Source organism: Schistocerca gregaria, chromosome 8, assembly GCF_023897955.1.
Source record: "Schistocerca gregaria isolate iqSchGreg1 chromosome 8, iqSchGreg1.2, whole genome shotgun sequence".
In the NCBI taxonomy this organism is placed as follows: domain Eukaryota; kingdom Metazoa; phylum Arthropoda; class Insecta; order Orthoptera; family Acrididae; genus Schistocerca; species Schistocerca gregaria.
This window is the reverse complement of record NC_064927.1, coordinates 439026427-439050980: the sequence shown is the minus strand read 5'-3', so window position 1 is coordinate 439050980 and position 24554 is coordinate 439026427. Positions and strand designations below refer to the sequence as shown.

Here is a 24554-nt window from a genome sequence, read left to right as displayed (position 1 = left end):
TGCATTCTAGAGTCTATTTTTATTAGCCATTTTTCTTGTTTTTGTCCATACTATCATCTCTGAAACTTTTTCGGTGGAATTCTGATTATCCGTACTTGTGCCATGGGACACGACTTTTGAATCAACCTGTATAATCACGATGAAAAATCGAAAGTAAGAGTACACAGATGTAATAAAAATGCATAACACGCATACAGTACAAATTCGTGTACGGAAATATACAGCACATACGTTAGCGACACATTTCACGTATTACTTTAAAGTCGTTCCATGAGTGTTTCTGTGGAACTAAAAAAGAAAAAAAATCTGTCTTACGTTACCGACTCATGAACGATCTTTTTTTTTGCTACAGTCTTCGGACTAGTAACGAGTACAAAACAAGGACCCAGCAGGAGAGAAAGATATCTAGAAAAGACATGTGAATGTGGATTTGCAATAAATCCGAAACCAGTAATCGCCTGATTTAATTTAACTTTTTTAAATGGTATTTGTGGCTGGTTGATATTCCAAACATAAATTTTATGATCGACATAAGAACGTCATAAAAATAGTTTGAGAAAAAAGCTACTGGGCAACGAGTATCAAAAGGCAGGCCCAAAACACCCGTACTGTAGAGTGTTATGGGTGGAATGAATTGCAACAGCTACAACGAAATATTTATGTTTGCGAATGAGAGGTGGAATACCACATTACCAAGGCATAGCTGTGGTGCGAAAACGTTTAGGTGTTATTTTCGGACCGAATCCGGGCCCTCATAAAATGGTTCATGGAGAGGTGAAGCGTGCTTTTAACCAGGATACCCACAAGCTCTACTGCCTCAGTCATTGCCCACCTCTCTTGGTGAAATACAACTATAGAGTGGCGGGCGTGGTTCGCAACTGTTTCTCTGTGGAAACAACAGGAGCAGCACTGCTTAACTTGCACCAGAATGTTAATACTAAATGATTAATTATGCTGGCGCCTCCGAGACGCAAAAATCGCAGTGAGACTCACCCGATGCGGCGTCCACATTGGTTGCCATGGCGACGAACAAGATCGCCGCTGCTATCGCTAGTGTGACCTTCATATCTGTTGGTGCTGCTTCTGCCCGCTGCCGCTAATGCTGTGCGAATAGGACTGCCGACCGGACGTCCCACGCGTGTTTATATACCACACCTGTCCACTCCCTGGTCCCCACCACCGAACCCCTACGTTTATTTTTCGCGAGCCGGCAGGGTTTCGCTTCTGGGAATTCCAGCGTCGTGTTGCGCTGTGCAGCTTCGCAGAATGATCGCCGAGCACTGTATTCCTACATGTTATCTGTACCTACTGTGATACAAATCACGAGTGGTGGTTCCCCCGTTGAGTTTTTCGTCAGAAACTTTCCATTTTTAAAAAGACCAAATAAAAATCTTAGTGGACTATTCGACAGAGCCCCTTTCGAATTAATGCTATTTGTTCAGTGTTTTCCCCCGTAAAGTCATTCGGTCCATGAGTTTTCTTTAAGAGACAGTGATCTAAAACTCATATATAATTGTAAAAATTTATGGTGTCACATACCATATACTGCACGTCAAAAGACTTCGATAATACGTCCAGTGTCTATTAGAAAATAGACCTTTTAGGGTGTAACGTCATCTTCGGATCTTCCGTCTTGGCTAACACTCAGCAGTAGAGCAATGAGATTGTTATTTATTATGTATTGGTATGATGTTACAAACAGGACACTGATGAACTGAACTCGCGACTTGTGCGAGATATTTACTCCACCAAATATCGTAATTAAATCTTTTATAATCGATGGTTTATCAGTTGCTATTTAAATATTAATGATAAGTTCCAATTAGTTCTAGCGACACCAAATTTCCTATATACTGGTTGTAATCTCAAATCTATAATCAGTCGTAACAGTGTTATTCATTCCTAACGTCAAAGAGTTTCTATATAAGCGCCTAGCGCTTCTGTCAAATAATATCGCAGCACATTATCTCTATAAATAATATCTTAAAACTTCATTGATAAATGCGTGAATTGACACGATATGTTGATTTATTACGCAATATTAGTCACTTCCTAAGAGAGCCGTGAGGATGAAGCTTTCCCAGGTGTTGGGGGGAATTATGAATTATATGCTTCGTGACTATCGCCAAGTTGCATAGTCCATTAGTTATTACGAATAAAATCTGTGTTCACTTCCTAAATAGTGTTAAATTCAGGTTATCTAATTAAATTATCTAATTAAAGTCACTTCTGTCGAATATATGCAAGTCCTCTATCTGAATTCTAAATAACGCAATATTTGAAGTCAAAGTATCGATTCACTGTGTCATAGTAGATCGCAATAGACATTTCTGAAAAAACAATCTAACTGTGCCTACATGTACGAGCATTCAAAAGTATGACCTGCTTCGGCTGACTCTCGTAGCGTAATGACAATGGATTGAATAATCCTTAGCCATTACTCACGAATCTCAAAGAGTACTCACACGGAGTAGTCTTTGGGAACGTGGGTTCTACTTTGCGAATTTTAATTATAATGATTTTGGAGTTTGATTTTACTGGAATCCTGTCTTTCTTTCGTATGTTAATAAATTACCAAGTATTAGATTCCTGATTCAATTACTGGTTAATATCCAAATAATAGTGTTAACTGGAAATTTGTTTGCTTGTTAATTTTTCAGGGAATTTGGAACCTGTTTTGAGGAAATCTTTGGGAATTTTGGATCTAGTTTTTGATTTTCATTTCTCGTCTGAGGAAGTGGCATTACAAGGGGTATCCGTAAATAAAATAACAATATTATTCTTAGAAAAAGGTATCCAGTAGACATCTGAACTACGTATCTGTCGGAACAACCAGCTAACATAAAGTTAATATACGCTGGGAGAACTTTGTGTCCACACATATTACTATGAAACTAAATATTCTGGTAACAATGTTGCATCGAATACACACTTTTGAAATGTTAGTGGTATTGGGGGAATATAGCGAGGTGAAAATTCTGCACAAATTGTATACAAGCCAGACAACAGTTGTAAGAGTAGAAAGACATGGAAGATAAACATTGGTTGAGACGGGTGTAAGGATTGTAGCCTATTCCCAACGATATTTGATCTGAGCATTTAGCGTCCAGCAAATACATTACAATACAGGGTGAAGAAATAAAAAAATGTAAAGCTTACTAATGTCATTATAGCATAGAGATTTGTTGACGGGACGTACACAAATGTTGAAATTCATTATCAGTGATAAGATTCGCTATAGTCGAAAAATTTACTATTTACTAAATGAAAAGGAAATTTCCGTTTAGCAAACAGAAATTTTTACAGATTTACCAGGTCTAATCACTGATGATGGATATCGTTATAATTTTGTTACCAGAATTGCAATTATATAATTTGAACACAATGGATAGTGTTATGAGAAGAGTTTATGAGATGAAAGCCAATAAAAATAAAATAACGTAATGGGGTGAAGTAGAATTAAAGCAGGTTATGTTAAGAGAAGTAGATTAAAAATCTATGATATGAGTTACGGAAGGTAGTAGCTGACTTTCGCTATATGATGAGCAAAATAATTAATGATGGCTGAATTCACTATAAAAAGCAGGTATTTTGCAGTAGTTAACAGCGAGATGAAGCTGCCTGCTTAGGATACCCCTACGTGGAAAGGGCGTCTCGTCAATCTTCCGAATGAAGACGAGAACAGAAGCATGATTTTTATGCCACATCGCTGGTATGTATTAAACTCAGCTATACAATCCATCTGTAGAAATAATCACCAAAAAAAGATGTAAAATACTAAGCAATTACAACTACGCAGACAGAGACAGCATAATTGCTGGTAACATTCTCCCAAGAGATTCAGTTTCTTCGTAAAATATTAGCTTCAGGCACTCAAATAGGGTAACTAACAGAATTCTGTAAATACATACGGGGGAGTTCTGAAAAAAAGGATTTCCACCTAACTTTTTATGTGAAAAGTCTTAAAGCTTTTTAAATACAACGACCGTTAACATTCTGCATCTTTATGCCCCATGTATACATACATATTTCGAACATGGTTACTATGACGACGAACGCATTTCTTGCAACGAAAGAACTGTTTGTTGATACTGTCACTGTAGAATGTGTGAATTAGTTAACGGAGCCACAATATCACCTCTATTTACAACACTTCATCACTATCAAAATGAAGCCCTCGAAGATATTCTTTTAGAAAGAAGTGAGGGAATGGGACACGTCGAAACGGAGGATGACCGATGACATCGAACCCAAGACATCGGATTGTTGCAGTTGTCACAGTGCTCGTGTGTGGGCTGGCATTATCGTACTGAATGAGAGGATGCTTCATGCGTGCAACACCTATTTGAATTCGAAACTTGATTAAAGCAAATTCGAAACTTGATTACAGTACGGCTTTTCTTAGGCACCGAAACCGTTACGTTGCACACCGCCATTTTACACCATGCAATTCCATATCCTCTACTGGCAGAGGGCTGCACATTTGTAGTAATGAAGAATGACGATGTGGAATGTCAATAACGTAAGTTTTGTATAAAAATAATTAGGAATTTTGGCAAAAAATTTGCGGAGGAATAACTTCCAGCCCGGCCTCGCATGCCACTTAGGGTTCACAAATGCAGAATAAAGTTGGCCAAGCGCTCAACCGAAACATGACAACGCGAAAGGAGTAGTGGTATTTCAAAACCCTTTGCTCGAATCTAGTAAAGAAACAACGACCATCGACCGTGGTGAGAAGAAGCTCTAACGCCATACTGAAGTGACGTAAAATCAAAAATAAAATGAAGTAGTAGATAACAGTCCGTATTATTTGTTCACAATAGCTATCAGTCAAGAACAGTGCACTGAATGCACCTTCCTGGTACCACAGTCCTACATTAACGTGAGTAATTAACAAGAAATAGACAGCATGACAGTTCATTTCCATAACTCTTAAACACTATGGGGTACCCCCCAAAATAGTGTGGAACCTCCTCCTGCCCGACGTAGTGCAGCAGTTGGACGCGGCATATACTCAAAAACTCACTGGAAAACCCCTGCAGCCATGTTGCCCCTATATCGTCCATAACTGTGAAAGAGTTGCCGGTACAGGAATTTGTCCACTAACTGACCTCTCGATTATTTCCGATGAATGTTTAATGGAGCTCACGTCGGGCTACGAGGATGACCAAATCATTCGCTCGAATTGTTCACCATGTTCTTCAAACCAGAAACATGTACATTGTGATCCATAACGGTTTTAGAACATATAGAGCATTCGAACATGATGAAGTACCTCGAAGAAAGCGATTTAATGACACATAGTCGGAACGGATTCAGAACATATCGTTCTTGCGAAACACAACTAGCTCTTTATACTCATGAAGTAATGAGTGCTATTGACAGGGGATGTGAAATTGTTTCTATTTTTTTAGATTTCTAGAAGGCTTTCGACACCGATCCTCACAAGCGTCTTCTAACCAAACTGCGAGCCTATGGAATATCGCCTCAATGGTGCTACTGTATTCGTGATTTCCGGTCAGAAAGGTCACAGTTCTCAGTGATAGACGGAAAGTCATCGTCTAAAATAAAAGTAATATCCGGCGTTCCACAAGGAAGTGTTACATGCCCTCAGTTGTTCCTGATCTATATTAACACAATGGAATCAATCTCAGTAGCCGTCCTAGACTGTTTGCAGGTGATGCTGTCATTTACCGTTTTGTAAAGTGACCAGATGACCAAAACGAATTGCAAAATGATTTGGATAAGATATCTGTACGATGTGAAAAGTGGCAATGGACCTTGAATAAAGAAAAGTGTCAATTTAATCGCATGAGTATTAAAAGAAATCCGCTAAATTTCATGACGCAATAAGTGACACAAATCTGAAGACTGTAAATTCAACTAATCACTTAGGGATTACAACTACAAATAACCTAGCTGGAACCATCACATAGATAATGTTGTGGGTAGAGCAGACTAAAGACTTCGATTCCTTGGCAGAGCAAACAGAAGGGGCAACAGGTCTACTTAAGAGACTATTTACATCACGCTTGTCCGCGGAAAAGACTTGCCAAATGTTACAGCTGGAACGTTGCACTATATGTTGTGGAGACGTGGACATTGAGGAAGAAAGATGAAAGACGATTGGAGCCACTAGGGATAAGGATATGGAGAAGAACGGAAAAAGTGAAATGGGAAGACCGAGTAAGAAATAAAAAAGTATTAAGAAGAGTTGGAGCAGAAAGAAACATGCTGAAAGTCATCTGAAAGAGAAAACGGAACTAGATTGGACACTGTTTGAGAAGGGACAGTTTATTGAAGGAAGGAATAGAAAGAATGGTGGAGGGAAAAAGGGGAAGAGGAAAATGCTGGGCAAGGAAGGCAAGGCGGCAAATATTCAGAAATGAAAAGGATAGCTACGGACAGACAAAAGTGGAAGCGGCTTAACCTATGATTGGACCTGCCGTAAGGCAGAATACCATTCTACTACTGCCCGAACTATCCTGGAGTATTGCTGTGCGGTGTGGGATCCACATCAGGTGGGACCGACGGATGACATAACGTAGCCCACACCAATATGGAGGAACCACCATCTTGCACTTTGTCTTGTTGACAACCTTGGTCCTTTACGTCGTGGGGTCTCCCCCTCACTCAAACCCTATCATCATATTTTACCAATTGAAAACGTGGCTCCTCTGACCAGGCCACGGTTTTCAGTCGTCCAGACGTCCAGGCATCCAGTCCTCCAATCAATATGGTCACGAGGGCAGTAGAGGCATGTCGTGCTGTTAGTAAGGGCACCTGCGTCGGTCGTCTGCTGCCACAGTATTTTACCGCCAAATTTTGCTTAACGGTTACGTTCGTCGTACGTCCCAGATTGATTTTTATGGTTATTCCAAGCACTGTTGCTTGTCTGTTGCCACTGGCAAATCTACACAAATGCTCTTGTTCTCAGACGTTAAGTCAATGCCATTGGCCTTGGTATTCTCGGCCAGCTCTTGCTAGTGTGATGCCGGATGGATAGCTCAGTCGATACAAGAATTGCCGGAGGAAGTCAAGGTCCCGGCTGTGAGTGTCGTTGCAGCGATCGTTGACCTGTTTAGCAGTTACAGAATTAATATGCCCGGGCAAAACCATCTTCTGAAATGTAATATCATTTGGTGATCAGGGTCCCATAAGGAGTGCCACAGGAAGGAGGAGTGACCGTTCTTTTTCTCAGTATTAATAAACAGTCAGACGAGCAGGGTGAACAGCATTCTGCGACTGTTTGCTGATGACCAGTAGTTCATGGGAAAGTGACGTAGCTGATTGACTAAATGAGGATACTTAGCCAAATTTTCTGTTTGGTGTGATCCATTGCAGCTTCCCCTAGATGTAGGTAAAAGTAAGTTTACGCAGGTCAGTAGAAAAAACGACAATCCTGTAACGTTCGATTACAGTATTTGACGTGTGGTGTTTGACAAAGCGATGTAAGTTAAATACCTAGGTATATGAAGTGGAACGAACATGAAACATCGGTAGTAGATAAGACGAATGGTCGTATTCAGTTTACTGGGAGAGTTTTGGGAAAGTTTAGTTCAGATACAAAGGCGATGGCGCGTATAACCATGGTGAGACCCAATCATTGATTATCTAAATCCATATACTGAATATGTAAATTCATATATTTGAAGAGAATGTTGTTGTCAGCTCATGGATATACACAGAGGAGACAGAAGTCATGATAGTGATATGAACATAAACACATGACGGTAACATCGTGTACACGAGGTATTAAAGGAGTGTGCAATACTGTAGCTATTTGTACTCCTGTGATTCATAGGAAAATGTTTCCGACGTGATTATGGCCGCTCGACGAGAGTTAACAGACTTCGAACGCTGCATAGTAGTTGAGGTTAGACACATGGGCTATACTATTTGGGAAATCAATATCGAATTCAGTATTCCGGGATCCACAGTGTCATGACCTTGGCAAGAATTTCAGACATTACCTCTCACAACGGACAACGTGTTGACCTCCAGCCTTCACTTAAAGACCAAAGCGATCGGAGTTTAAGTAGAGTTGTCAGTGCTAACAAACTGGCAACACTGCGTGAAATAACCTCAGATATGAATTTGGAACATGCGACGAACGTATCCGTTAGGAGGCGTTAATGGGCTATGGCAGCAGTCGACTGACGCGAATGACTTTGCTAACAGCACGACATGGCCTGAGGCGCCTTCTCCTCGGCTCGTGACCATATCAGCTGGACCCTAGGTGGTTCGAAAACTATGTCCTGGTTTCATGAGTTCCTATTTCAGCCAGTAAGATCTGATGGTAGCCATGTGCCCAAGTTGTCAACAAGCAGCTGTGCAAGCTGGTGGTGTCTCCATATTAGAACGAATGGTTTTTGTATGAAATCGATGGGTCCTCTGGTCAAACTGAACCGATCATTGACTGGAAATGGTTATTTTCGGCTACTTGAAACACATTTGTTAGTATTCAATTATTTCATGTTCACTGGGCCACATTTATTCCCGACTGGTTTGAAGAACAATCTGAAAAATTCGAGCGACTGTTTTGGCCACCCAGATCACGAGGCACTAATCCCCTCACACATTTATGGGATATAAGCGAGAGGTCAGTTCATGCACAAAATCCTACACCGGCAACACTTTCGCAAATACGGGGGCTATAAGGGCATCATGGATCGATATTCCTGCAGAGGACTTCCAACGACTTGAGTCCACGCCACGTCGAATTGCTGCTTTAAACGGTACAAACGGAGCAGCAACGTGATATTAGGAGGTATCCCATGACATCTGTCACCTCAGCCTTTTGCACATACGTCCGAGATTCGCACTACATACAGCCAGAGTCGGTTGCGACACTAAGTGGCGATCTGTGGTGTTGATTGACGTTTGCGTTAGATCAATGGCAACGCGCCAACAGCCGACGTAGTGAATGTTCACATCATTCGGCGATTTTTGATATATATGATCCCCTTCTGGAATCATGGTGCGCAGAGCTGTTGGCTCTGACAACAGAACTAATTTGGTAATTGATAAAATGAGAGTGACTGTTCGCCATTATGTGACAAGAATGGCAAACTCTATTGTCTTTCCCTTCAGGAGTAGGGCAACAAATTGCATGTTCCAGCAGGATAATGGAAGACATTACAATGTATCTCGAGTCACAACTTGTTGACGAATATTCGCATCCTTGATTAACCTACCCATTCCCATAATTTGCCACCCATAGGTAATCTCTACCAAGCAAATGAAGACGTGAGTTTCATACCAGCCTCCACCAAGCAAATAATGAACTGACACAGAACGTTACATGCAGGGGATGAAACCCTTCCATATCCCAACGAATACCAAAGTGTGTTCACGACTATGGTGACTCCCACTCATGTTGATGATGAGGATCAGTTCCGACAGGAGCGAAAGTTGAATCATTTAATACCCGTTATGTAATGAACATGGTCACATACATTGATAAATATCGGATTGCTGCTTTCCATTTTCGATAGTGTCTAGAAAGCGTCGCTATAGATGTGTTTCCTTCACAGTGGTAGTATACCTTATATCAAAACACCAACTTTTAGTTAACTTTTTCACGAACATTGACACTATGCAAGAAACCAGTGGTCTCTAGTCAGATATAATTTTAAGTCACAAACTGCATTTACCAGCGCAGCTGGAGTAAACACATCAGTCAAAAGGAAATTAGACAAGTTATACATAACAATATGTTTCTGGGAAGTCAATAAGTTACCTGTAAACGGATGTCATAAGGTTTTCTATAAACTCGAACCATTTCCAGTTACAATTCTCAAGTCAACATTCCTTCTCAACACATACGAATGGTACAGAGGTGAATGAGGTACAGTCGGAAAAGTTTTTTAAACCAGATTCTGACACTGCATACCGATTTTGTCCTAAAACGTACTATTTGTGTAAAATTTTAGCGTAAAATATACTTTTAACTATGATAGCAAAATGTCATCATGGATGGCCAGCTCCAGACCTGTATTTTACGTACCTAACTTATTAAACACGAATAAGAGAATCCCTTTCCATATTATCTTATTACAAGTACCATCTGATTCGTTTTAAAGAACTTATTAACTGGATAACTTGTATTCATTGTTTTCATAGATAATTACCATCAGATCAGCCGTAGTGTTATCACTGCCAGACGTACAGCTGCTTTCCGAAACGACAAACATATTTGTCATTGTTACCTTGAATTGTAGTTTACCTTTTGCTACTACACTCTACGGTGCTTACTGTAACTGGGAATGTTTGTAGAGTTAAAGTTTTACGTTATCTGGCCCTAGGGAAACGCCCTAATCTCTGCCTGCCGGGACAAACATTACAAATGCAAAACACATTTCTGGACACGCGGAAGTGTATATACGAGGATGTATCATAAATTCACGATTGATATTACACAGTGTTCGGCTCATTTTTAAAGACGTTTTGTCTTCATTCACAAAACTACCCTAATTCCAACGAGTAAACTTATTCCAAAGACTGTCATTATTTAAAACCATTGAAGTGCGTGTGTTTAGTATAGGTACACTAGTTTCTTTAGATTTTGGACTAGCTGAAGTCTAGGGAGTGAACATTGTGTTGAATAGGGTGGGTGTATCAAAATTTTAAGTTACTTAGTTTCACCCGAAATAAACGCATCTTCAAGGGCTGGTGCAACGTCGGACTTTTTCTGGAATACTGTAATTTGTGATGTAGGTAGTGTACATGATACATGTTATCGCTTTACCCTTTTATTAAGTTAATCAATAAGAAGTGATCCTTTGTATCCAAAAACATACTTTCCACCAGCGTACCGGCGTATCAAACATAATTTTGTAGGACAACATTTCCGGCTTTGACTGTCAAATTAATTTGAGTCACAAAAAGTAGTTTACATACAAGAAGCTGTTATTTACAGCGAAACACATACTGTATATCGTTCTAACATGAAATCTAGGTTCCAATTACACGTAATAACAGGCACTGTTACCTACATTTAAACCAGAAAATTTAATTATCTTCTGTCATATCGAAACATCTCATGATTGATGTGTTACGCTTCATTGTGATACATTTGCAGGGGTAGTTTCAAATTGGCTCCATTGAGCTGTTCCATTCGTTGGTAGATTCTGCGTGCACACTAGCGAAATAAGTCGATAAGACATCAAGGTATGGTGAATTTTGTAACAGAAAGAAGTGTGTGAGGCAAAAATTGTAGACGGAGATCAATGCTTAGCCACAGTAGGCACGTTTACACAGTTATACATTACTTACAGGAATGCAGCAACCAGCCGGTTTTTTCCTACTGCATTTTGAACGCTACAGATGCCTCATTTCTGGTTTTCGAAGCTACAGTTTCATGTGCACAGCACAAACGCTTTCAGTTTCATTAAAGCTCTGCTGCAGCACGGCATTCGCCATTTGGCTGCCTAATCGGTCATTTGGTTTTGAGACTCAGTAGTGAGGACTCCGTTAAATGATTAGATTTCCTGTCCTGTATTTCAATCTCACGAAGTAGGGTTGTACGTATAGGTTGCTCAGTTGTTTGTTTGCTACGTTTATAATCGGAAAATTATATAGAGTGAAATCAGTTTACAGAATAAACAAACGGTATAGTTGCGTGTCATATAACGTAGCAGCAAAACTTTCTGAGGGCTGTAAAACATCTCACATTTCTGTGTAAATTAATCTAATCCCCACAGAAACTGTATTAAGTAAAATTATCAAGGAACTTTGCGACCAACATTCTTTGTTGGTCTGATAACCAAAAGTATGAACGTCGTTTCTGCATTCGGCCGTTGACTGTCGAAATATGCACTGTAGTTACAGTAGATAATGTTGAAGTGTTATGGTAGTAAAGCGTAACTATAGGGAGTATGAAGAATATGGTTGAGGTTGCTGAATAGGCAGTGAGAACCCAACCTCGTCTTAGAACATCTGAGCCTATACAATATGCTAATGTAGGATTAATGTGGACTCATTGTCATGTCAAGTGGCTTCATATAAAAACGTGAAGCTGCATGCCGAGAACCTCCGGTGCGAAGCGGCTGCGAGAACAGGGATTCCCTCCGGGCGAGGCAGCGGGCGAGGTCGTGCCTCTGACGTCACTGACGCTTTCGCTGTGCGAACTGACGCTCCACGTGTGGCAGCAGGGCCGATCAACGCGTCCAAAACAACACAGACGCTGTCGTAACTCTTTGAGTGGGCGGTATGTCCGCCGCAGACAATCTGTTCCTTGATAAAGGTTTCTCAGGTCACCGGCCGGGTGGTAGCGTTGATATCTCGCGACGTTCGGGAAGTATTATACCACCCATCTTCTGGCGAAGTGAAGATGCGTGGTATGACACTTCCCGAAACGTCGTGAGATATCAACGCTACCACCCGGCTGGAGACCCAAGAAACCTTCATCAATAGTTTACGCCGGGAAAGCCTACAGTTACAAAAAATATGTTCCTTATGGAAGGATCTTTGCTGATTTTAAAAATCCCATGTTTTGTTATCAGTAATTACTTTTCATTCAAGGAGAAAAATCATTTGATTTGTGCATGGCATACCTTAAATTCTCCTTTATGTGGGGAGAAGAAGGAGTACTTTGAATTGTGTGTGTGTGGGGAGGGGGGGAGGAGGAGGGGGGGGGGGGAGGGGAAATGGGAATCGGGTGGAACAAGGATATACGAAACACTGTACCTTAAAGGTCCAGTGTTGGTATCTGGTGAAATGATTTGGGGGAATCACAGGCACCTAAATTCATATTATTCATCTCTTCCCTGTTAATAAATCTACAATGAGATCGACTACCGGTTCGCTATGATTGAAGAAGCTATCGCATTTCCAGAGGCCTAAATTACGCACTCCTTAACAGCATGCTACCACCGTCCTAGCAATGCAGATGACAGTCCGCATGGTCCTCTGTCTAAACAACGCGCTGACGAAAAATTTTGAAACTAAATGACCTTTGCGGACAAGCCAAATAGTTTGGTGTTTTAACAAATATACGGATATCTGGTGAGGTACCTCAGCATTATTTTTCACAGTCCACATCTCTTAATTCCCATAACATATTAAAGCCTAACGATATAAGGCTTTGAGCAGTTCTCTGGTGGCCGACGAGCTTATAGAGGTAATTAAGGACCTGTATGTGGACCTGGGATACCTACAGGAATCTTGTAGACGCCAGTAGCGATTCCAAGTTTTACTGCAGGAATAACTGTCCAAAGCCAGTGACAATAGCTGTGATAAACAGTACTATGAACATATTTCGGGTTGTGCAGCTGTCTGCCAGTACATTATGGCAATCGAAGATACGCAAGACGTTGCCTGGTAGATCTTTCCCATAATTAATTCTAGAACCATAGTGTAAATGCCATATAATTTCTGTCGTCTGTACCCTTCACTATTTTATTAATTTTGTCATACAATTAAATGTCGAAGAATTAAGTCAAACGAACTAATAAAAAAGAATATCGTAATCGTGATGGAGTACAAACCCTGCTCCAGACTGGGAAGTGTGCTATTATATAGAGGCAAAGATTAAGTTTCAAGTAAGGAGTGATGTCTCTGGGAGCGTAAGCAGGGAGTCGGACAAGAAGTGCTCCGTGGATACGAGGCGCGGTGCGCGGTTATTTAGGACATGAAATGGCTAATTTTTAGCAGATGACCAGGAATGGTCGTAAATGGGCACTGCACGCTGTCATCGAAAGGAATTAATACTCAAGAAGAGTACTGTGGGCTCATACTTCTTATAGAAAGCGACGATAAAGGACAGCCTGTTGCACATATACTGTCGACGGATAATGCCTTACGTCACAGCAGCAGTAACCCATCAAACTAAGATCACCTTTAGATTGTACAAGGCTAACAAGCTTAGTAAAAGGAGGTGATAAAGGTCATGTGATACCTCCTAAGATCGTGTGGAACGGCTTTTGCAAAATACAGCAACTCGACGTGGCAAGGGATCAACGAGTCGTTGGAAGTCCCCTGCAGAAATATCAGGCCAAGCTGCCTCTCTGTACATCTGCACACAAGATCCAAAGAAACATCGTGCAAGGGTCCCGCGAGCACGCAGAAGTGCCACGACACGACGTGGCGTGGACTCGACTAATGTCTGAAATAGTGCTGGGGAGCTGACTCCATGAATCCTGCAGGGCTGTCCATGAATCCGTAAAAGGAAGTGGAGATCTCTTGTGAACAGGACTTTGCAAGGCATCCCATATATGCTCAATAATGTTCATGTTCGGGGAGTACGGTGGCGGAGGAAGTGTTTAAATTCAGAAGAGTATTCCTGCAGCCACTCTATAGCAGTTCTGGACGTGTGGGGTGTCGCATTGTCCAGCTGAAATTTCTTCAAGTCCGTCGGAATGCACAATAGACATTAATATATGTTAAAAAATGACGAAATTCCTCCAGCTGTATTAAGGTGACCACTGACTACAAGTGTTAAACACATACGGTTGTTGTCAACAGGTATAGACCTGAAGATGATGTTGTAACAACATCGAAACTAGTTGCCAATAAAACCAACACCTTAATACAGTTCGAGGAATTCCGTCATATTTTAACATATATTATAGTAGCTGACGTCCCAAGTCGTGTGTTTCAATTATGGATATACGAAGATAGATATTAATGGATGCAGCTGATCAAACAGGATGCTTACGTACTTGTCACCTGTCACTGTCGTATCTAGACGTATTAGGGGTCCCATACCATTCCAGCTGCACATACGCCACACCATTACAGAGCCTGCACTAGATTGAACAGTCCCCTACTGATCTGCTCGGGTCATGGACTCAAGGGGTTATCTTCATACACATAAACGTCCATCCGCTCAATACAATTTGAAACTGGATTCGTCCGACTAGGCATGTTTCCAGTCATCAACAGTACAACGTCGGTGTTGGCGGGCCCAGGCGAGGCGTAAGGTTTTGTATCGTAGGGTCATCAAGGGTGAAGGAGTGAGCCTTCTGCTACGAAAGCCCACATCGACGATGTTTCGTTGAATCGTTCACACGTTGCCACTTGTTGATGGCCTAGCATTGAAATCTGCAGCAATTTGCTTCACTTCTGTCACGTTGAACGATTCCCTTCAATCGTCTATGGTCCTGTTGTTGCAGGACCTTTTTCCGGCCGCAGCGATGCCGGACATTTGTATGTTTTACCGGATTCCTCATATTCATGGTACTCTCGTGAAACGGTCGCACAGGAATATCCCAACTTCATCGCTCCCTCAGAAATTCTGTGTCCCATCGCTCATGCGCCGACTATAACATCACTTTCACACTCACTTAAATCTTGAGAACCTGCCATTTTAGCAACAGTAACCGATCTAATAACTGCGGTAGGTACTTGTCTTATATAGGCGTTGCTGACAGTAGCGCCGTAGTCTGCCTGTTTACATACCTCTGTATTTGAATACGCATGCCTATACCAGATTCCTCGGCGCTTCAGTGTATAAGCGGGAAAATATAGTCGGTATAGGATTTTATGCATGAATTGGCCTCTCTGCTAGGTCCTATAAATATTCGATGTAGTTTGTGTTAGGAGACCTGAGTGGCCAAATCATTCACTCGATCTGTCCAGAATGTCCTTCAAACTAATCGTGAACAGTTGTGGCCCGATGACGTGGCGCGTTGTGATACATAAAAATTCCATTGTTCTTTGTCAACATGAATTACATAAATGGCTACAATTGGTCTGCAAGTAGTCAACGATCGGTTCACTTGCACCAGAAGACCTCGTGAATTCCATGTAAACATAGAGGAGTCCATTATACAGCCACCATCAGCTTGCACAGTGTCTTGTTGACAGCTTGGGTCTGGACCTCGCCGACGTAACGCCCCACTACTATCAACTCTTACCAACTGAAGTCGGGACTCATCTGACCAGCTCATGGTTTTCCCGTCGTTTATGTTCCAACCGACACGGTCAAGAGCCCAGGAGAAGGGGGGGGGGGGGCGTGTCCTGCTGTTAGCAAAGGCACTCGCGTAGATCATTTGCTGCTGTAGCCCGTTATTTCCAAATTTCGCAGTACTGTCCTAGCGGATGCGTTTTCCGTACGTCCCACTTTGATTTCTGCGGCTAGCTCACTCGGAGTTGTCTAAAGCTGACAACTGTATGCAAACGCTGTCGGTCGTTAAGTGAAAGCTGTCAGCTGCGGCATTGTTCGTGGTGAGAAGTAATGCTAGAAATTTGGTATTGTCGGTACGCACTTGACTGGATCTCGGAATACTGAATTCCTTAGTGATTTACGAGACAGAAACTCCCCTGCGTCTAACCCCAACTACTATTGTGCGTCGGCAGTTGTGCAGCCATGATCACCATAATAACTTCGGTGACATTTTCACATTCATCACCTGAGAGCAAATGACAGCTCGGCCGATGCACTGCCCGTTTATATCTTGCATACGCGTTCTGCCAACATCTGTACACGTACATGTCGCTATCCCATGACTTTAACACTTCAATGTAGTTTATCTTAACTGAATAACACAGTGTTTAGTGCAATAGTTGTTGTGGTGTACATGAACTTTACCTTAAGCATTTTCCTACCAGGTTCCTATCCTATCAACATTATTGAGTCCGAGAATACCATTAGTGAAAGAATAGGCAATCCGGAAGGGGAGAAGCTCATTTCATTTCGGTAACTCAGATAAAGAAATGCAATTTACAAAACGAAGCATTACCAAAAACTGTCATTTAACAGCAGTTAATTTTGTTGCTAGGTGGAACAACTAATTAAAGAATATTGCCAAACAGCAAAGGAGCAAAAGCATAAATCAAACTAGTATTGACAAAAAAATACTGTAGAATAGTGTATTTCATGTTTTTTGTGTGCACTGCAAACTCTTTTCAGAATTACAAATTACGTTATAATGTAGTGTAAAATTACTTATTCTTCGCTTAATGAAACATTATGAACTTTCCAGAAATGACTTACTGTAACAAAAAACAATTACTTACGAAAACTTGCAGTTTTGAAATCAGTAACAGCACTATAGAGAGTAACGCATACCAGTTTATTACGTGAACTGTTTTACAAACAGTTAACTTTGATGTGCATATACTTAGTACAGATTGTTCTGCTGGTTTTTTCATTAGGTCTAAGTCATGGTATTAAATGTGTTTTTGCGTCAAAGCTCCAGTCAGTATCGTTGGTTCTGTTCTCACCTGATGAAAATTCAATGAGTAGTTCGTAATTACAGTTTGTAATCGATTAATGATCATATAGTACACACACTGAGCTGACGCCAGTTCTTAAATAATTTGAAATCTAAAATTGTAACTCATACACTTTATTTATTCTACGTTCCACTAACTATTCCTTATCTCTGTGAAGTCCGCGGCTCGTGTTCTTGCGGTAGCGTTCTCGCTTCCCTCTCACGGGGCCCTGGGTTCGATTCCCGGTGGGGTCATGGATTTTTTCTGTCTCGAGATAACTGGCTGTTGTGTGTCTTTCATCATCATTTCATCCTCATTCATTCGCAAGTCGCCGTAGTGGCGTTAGAGAACTTGTGGAGCGGCAACCGAACCGCCCCCGCGAGGGGTCTCCCGGCCAACAACCCTGTATGCTAGTGGATGCCCCAAGATACGACAACAGCTTACCGGCTGGGTAGAAGGTGCAGGCTGAATTTACGGGAGGCCATTTGTTGCTTCACAATTTTCGATAATCCTTTATTTAATGAGATATACTTAAAACGTCAATAACATTGTCAAATAGGTTTTAGGGCGGCGGACCAAAAGAACCAAACTTAATTTGTTTTCTTTTTAGGAGAAGTAAAATCTCTTTAAAACAACAAGTTTAAGATTTCAACCAGGAAAATCTGAGTATAAGTTACAGACAGAGCATTATAGTAACAATTTGTAAATCATCCTTTAGATAGTAGAGTTCAAGTGAGGAAGCTGTTCGTATTTTATAAATACTCTAACAAATTGAGGACTACCATTGAAATAACTTGACGACGCTTTTCTCGCTAGCAATTTAGCAATTTTTCAAACAGGGAAGTAATAGTATTCAAAATTTTACAATATTTTAAAATTTACACATTTAGTACAACAACAAATAATTGAAAAAACCTTTGGGAACTTACAATTTAGGAATAGAAGCTAACAATTACTTGAAAATTGATGCCAATGCACACTTAAGAATTGAAAATCAAGCGGCAGTACAAGACAAAACCGGAGTTGCGGGGGAAAGACTTGGCTAGGATGGCTTAGGGTAGCGGACACCTTGATTTAAACTTAAGTCCGAGTGCCATAAGATAAAGAACTTAACTTACAGAGACAGTGAGGAGGCAGCGCCACCTCAGGCTTTACCTCGAGGAGAAGCCCGAAAACCACGCCGCACAAACGTGCACAGCCGAAGTGGGCTAAGAGCGTCCGGTGAATCGGCGGGTAGAGGACGAGAAGCCCGGGGCCAACGACATCTTTTAGGATGAATGCTGGTCTCACCAAGACCTTCCAACACGAGCACAGAAAACGAGACAACATTGATCGGGCCGCTGGCGTTTGCCTGTCACGATGTTACAATTCATACACAAGTCTAGCGAGCAAAAAATTGCCATCTTAAAGGTCAGGCTCGATATTCGACCTAGTGGTCACTCATATGTGCCCTAGGACATGTTACAACCAAATTAATTTCACACCAGAGCAATAATGACAACATTACCGAAATGCTGAACGAACTGCAATGAAAGGGAAACAGTTTAAATACTCAAAATATCAGGCATACAGAGAGGGGGAGGACGAATTTATTAGCTTGAGTACGCAGTGAAGAAGAACTGATCGAAAACCAGCCTAACGGGAGCAAGTCCACCACAGGTGTCAACATCTACAAACAGAAGTAGTTCAACCAAAAATAAGGTAGGATCGGCGGTTAGCAGGGAAAATCAACGTGATCATGCCGCCCACATCAGCAGACCGTCACTCCCAAACCCAGATAGTCAACAACAGTGTAGAGCGTAGAGCCCAACACTCCACACCAACACGGTCCTGTGCAAGCAGCCGCCTTGTTGGGGGAGCTGCCGCCGATCAGGCCCGGTAATCGCATGTTTACCGTTCGTGACTCTTTCCTATCTCTCACTCCCCGCCGTCAGTCGATAACTCGCCTCCAACTTCCTCCAAACCAAGAACCAACCACCAGACGACCGAGGCACCACCCGGTGGCGTTACAGGAAAACGGATCGCGCCAACAAGCAACGATACACTGCAGCTCGGAAAACGAGCCGACACAGCTCATTTACCTTTTTTATCATAATTTGACGCGCAAAAGAAGTCGCGAGATAACGGTTAGGTTATATTTGCGCTTATCCGCGTTTTCATTGTTGTTTTCCCAACAACAGGGAATATTATGTGGATATGCAGCAGCTGCAGAGCAATCCAGTGGGGCTGCTAGATGTGTTAGACAAATATCCGCGACTAAGAGGACACACAAGTTGCCGACAGTAAAAGCTTTTGATTACATTTGTGCTATCATTTCAAAGACCAATATTTTATCGTTTTTTAAGGCATTGGGAGATGGCTACATAGTTTTCATTATAATATACGTAAGAAGACCATTAATTTCATCTAGAATGCAGAAGAGGGGTAGAGTCAAAGATATGCTCTAATGAACGTTGCCTTAGTCTCTAACGTCGTAAGCATTTATTTAAAAAAACTAGATACTTTTTGCGCCTTATCCCCATATACACACACTGCTGGCCTAGTTTTCTGCACTGTATGTTGCTCCTTTTATTTAAGCGTCTGAATTGTAGATGTCAGTCGGTCAAGACGGTTAAGACACGTGCAGCTTTGGGGTAGGTCTTAACCACTTATCTGCTGTCACGCATCATATCTAAAATTCCAGTAATCGTAATCAACAATCTCACCAAACTAGTACAATTAATATTAGCAGGATAAGTGATGTTCAAGCTGATTTGACTACATTCGGTTTATTCCTATGAGCTTCATCTCACTCGCTCTGCAACCGAATTCATGCACTTAACACGTTCTGAATGGAGTCTGCCATCGCTGGTGAATTCCACAGGGTCGCCCGTAATTAAAAACCATACCCTAACCCTCTAAATAAGTTCACACACACACACACACACACACACACACACACACACACACACACACACACGATGCTCTCTTTAAAGGTTATGGGGGACACTGAATATTACGATATATCTCAGAAGCAGTTACCGGGGTGATTATAACTAAACTTTCGCGACTTAAGCCAGAGCAGACGGAAAAGGGTTTACCGCAGGTGTATCCAGCTTTACAGAAATGATCAGACTACCAGTTGCAGGATTTGCTTTGTTAGTAATGTTTGTGTCATTACTAGCTGTTAATCACCTGTACTAGTACGGCGAATTAGGGTTGAATTACAAGCATCAGTTTTCACTACAGTTCTAGACAGTCAGCATGGATCTGGACAAGGGGAACAGGGCTTTAATCGTAAGATGTTATGATAAAACACCAGCAGTTGTGCTGTTGCTCTGCGCGAGTTTCGATGCGTTAACGAAGCACGAGAATATCCTCTATCCGCACAGAGGTTGAAGATCATAATTCAGAATTTCTCCTGAGAGAGACCGACGGCCAATTGCGACACAGATTGTTGAAGAGGTAACTGGTGCCATGACTGGGAACGTTCGACGCCATGTGCGGTCTTCAAGCAGTGCACAGCTGAACACTTCGTGGCTAAACGTTCAAAAAGTGATGCGAACAGTTGTGAAATGGTATCCGTACAAGCGTCTGGGCTGTCACGGATATACCCTCCTGGAAATGGAAAAAAGAACACATTGACACCGGTGTGTAAGACCCACCATACTTGCTCTGGACACTGCGAGAGGGCTGTACAAGCAATGATCACACGCACGGCACAGCGGACACACCAGGAACCGCGGTGTTGGCCGTCAAATGGCGCTAGCTGCGCAGCATTTGTGCACCGCCGCCGTCAGTGTCAGCCAGTTTGCCGTGGCATACGGAGCTCCATCGCAGTCTTTAACACTGGTAGCATGCCGCGACAGCGTGGACGTGAACCGTATGTGCAGTTGACGGACATTGAGCGAGGGCGTATAGTGGGCATGCTGGAGGCCGGGTGGACGTACCGCCGAATTGCTCAATACGTGGGGCGTGAGGTCTCCACAGTACATCGATGTTGTCGCCAGTGGTCGGCGGAAGGTGCACGTGCCCGTCGACCTGGGACCGGACCGCAGCGACGCACGGATGCACGCCAAGACTGTAGGATCCTACGCAGTGCCGTAGGGGACCGCACCGCCATTTCCCAGCAAATTAGGGACACTGTTGCTCCTGGGGTATCGGCGAGGACCATTCGCAACCGTCTCCATGAAGCTGGGCTACGGTCCCGCACACCGTTAGGCCGTCTTCCGCTCACGCCCCAACATCGTGCAGCCCGCCTCCAGTGGTGTCGCGACAGGCGTGAATGGAGGGACGAATGGAGACGTGTTGTCTTCAGCGATGAGAGTCGCTTCTGCCTTGGTGCCAAGGATGGTCGTATGCGTGTTTGGCGCCGTGCAGGTGAGCGCCACAATCAGGACTGCATACGACCGAGGCACACAGGGCCAACACCCGGCATCATGGTGTGGGGAGCGATGTCCTACAGTGGCCGTACACCTCTGGTGATCGTCGAGGGGACACTGAATAGTGCACGGTACATCCAAACCGTCATAGAACCCATCGTTCTACCATTCCTAGACCGGCAAGGGAACTTGCTGTTCCAACACGACAATGCACGTCCGCATGTATCCCGTGCCACCCAACGTGCTCTAGAAGGTGTAAGTCAACTACCCTGGCCAGCAAGATCTCCGGATCTGTCCCCCATTGAGCATGTTTGGGACTGGATGAAGCGTCGTCTCACGCAGTGTGTACGTCCAGCACGAACGCTGGTCCAACTGAGGCGCCAGGTGGAAATGGCATGGCAAGCCGTTCCACAGGACTACATCCAGCATCTCTACGATCGTCTCCATGGGAGAATAGCAGCCTGCATTGCTGCGAAAGGTGGATATACACTGTACTAGTGCCTACATTGTGCATGCTCTGTTGCCTGTGTCTATGTGCCTGTGGTTCTGTCAGTGTGATCATGTGATGTATCTGACCCCAGGAATGTGTCAATAAAGTTTCCCCTTCCTGGGACAATGAATTCACGGTGTCCTTATTTCAATTTCCAGGAGTGTAGATGGTCGTCATAGTGAACAATGATTATAATCCGGGACGTAAACATCGTGCGCAATTAACAAATGATTAACTATAATTTGGAAATTAAAATGTGTTTCCTTCAACAGTTTATTCGTTATTTCTGTACCGCATGTCCGTACCAAACTTTTCACAAAATTTCATTGTCCTACGACAACTTGCTTTTGTTGTGGGCCCCCTCAGGCGAAAGGTTAATTATAACTACACTATACTTTTATGCATGATAATTTTAGTTTTATTTCAGACCCGCTGTCTGAAATTTAAAAAACTCAGTTGTACGTTACAAAATTTCCATGTAACGGCACGTTGTTGTGTATTAGAATCAAAATTTGTTTTGAGCAAGAAAACAACATTAAGAACAACGCCTTGCAAAGAAAATTAAATTAGTTGTAGGAATCAGCGAATCGCACGATAGACGAGCACAGCTCTCTGCTGGTTTGCTGAGGCTCAACTTACTTCTGCGAAAAACAGAACGGCGGGCGCCAAGCCGCTCTTTTCTGGTACACTGGAGCTTGCACGACAGTGATGCTAATTCACTGGATCAAAGACACGTGTGGAGAAATTCGAGCTGTCCTGGAGTGTAATCTTACATCCCCTCACATGACAAGCAGCAAGAATTTAGAGTTCTCACAAGTGTAGGAATAGTCCGTCAAATTGAACGAAAAGAAAGAAAAAATCTGGCCAAAAAGTAATACATATACTCCAGAAACGGAAATATACTCACGGATTACAATGGCACCCTTGCTTTTATACTAACAGTCTGAATGTCAGTATCTTAAAAGAGCATACCCACCACATCCATCTAACTGTAATTCTTGCTAAGTTTGCTTGTACATGATAAAACTATACAAGAAAAATCATAATATTTTACAGCCTTGTTTAGTTTAGTCCATTTCCAAGTCTCTTGGAATATTGTTTTCAAAGCTGCAAGAAAATACCACGTAAATCACATACCTCAAAACTGAAAATTAGGCATCAATGTAATTAACAAAGATAAAGAAGGAAAGGCATTTGTCTGTTGCCCTCTAAGCAGCCTGATTTTGAGTAACAACTTTGGACTAAGCAAATATTAAAAACAAAATTTGACAACTCCAACTTTTTGGAAACTCAGTATTGCTGAAATTGAAATACAAGAAAGGAACACTAATGATTTCATGTATTCGGTAGCTCCTATTTTCACTCAAAACTTATGCACAAGGAGGTACTTCAGCGTGAGAAGGGAGCTGTGCAACATGCCAACACTTCACAGTTTGTGTGGTGCCAATTTGTCCTCCTCCCAAGCGACTTGGTACGGCGCCTCACTGTGTAGTCACAGCGACGAGGCAGCACCCTGCTTAGGCCCGCTGAACGAGGTCGCTGGCTGTATCACACGGCGAGGCACCTGGCTGCCGACTTAAGTGTGCCCTCTTCAGCGCTCTTCTCTGCTGCTCTCCATGTGCTGACCTAAGCTGGCGCCAGCACACCATGTGGCATAGAGGTTACACGAAGATCAACAGAGGCCAAAAACAGACTCACAGGAAACGCGCCACCAACGCCCTCTCGGCCGCCGTTGTTTAACTAGCCGCTGCGGACTGGAGGGCCAGTTAGTTCGAGTCATTTCGGGTCTGTTCACAGTCTGTCGCACCGAGTAGGTTCCAGTGTCATGATTTGCAGCCCATCAGGAATAGCAGTATTAGTTAGTTCAGCCACAAACACAGAGACAGGCAGTACATAGCAACCATGTAGTGTACACTGCGGACTTTGTACTTCACCGGCAGTGAGGATAACGTGAACTATAGAGAAGAGGTTGTACCACAATGCCCAGCTGGAGATAAGTAACAATCTGCCTTTATGAATAAAGTACCCATTCAATCTATGCATACAGTTTGCGTCATGGAAAGAGGACAGCAGTCGTCAAACAACATCCTATCCTTGCTCCCATGGTAGAGATCTGCAGCGACAACGAGACGACATAAAAGTCCGAAACTGCAAATGCTGTCGAAGACGATCTCCATACTGTCCTTCGCTTCCTGCATGGTCACAGCAATCTGCTGCCCCCCATCACCTTTGGCTTGCCCCATGTCACAGAAACAACACGACAATTGTGCCATCATCTTGTGCTAGCAGATATACATACACTGATCAGCAAAATCCTTATGATCACCAACCTACTATCGATGTCCGCCCCGATCGGTCAGTGGTCAGCGTGACGGATTGCTCCCCTACACGCTCGGGTTCGATTCCCGGCTTTATCGGGATTTTCTCCACTCAGGGACAGGGTGTTGTGTTGTCCTCATCAACGTTTCACCCCCATCAGCTGCGCAGGTCACCCAATGTGAGGTCGAATGTAATAAGACCTGCACCAAGGTGGCTGTCCTTGC

At 42.7% G+C, this 24554-nt stretch overlaps 1 protein-coding gene across 1 annotated transcript in view; it reads right to left on the bottom strand.

Moving 5' to 3' along the window:
• LOC126285233 (multiple epidermal growth factor-like domains protein 10) overlaps positions 1–24554 on the bottom strand; it is a 205310-nt gene that overhangs the window by 137416 nt on the left and 43340 nt on the right. Inside the window, exon 5 of the mRNA XM_049984531.1 lies at positions 994–1096. Coding sequence (XP_049840488.1) covers positions 994–1096 — 103 coding nt within the window. The remainder of the gene's footprint in view (positions 1–993; positions 1097–24554) is intronic.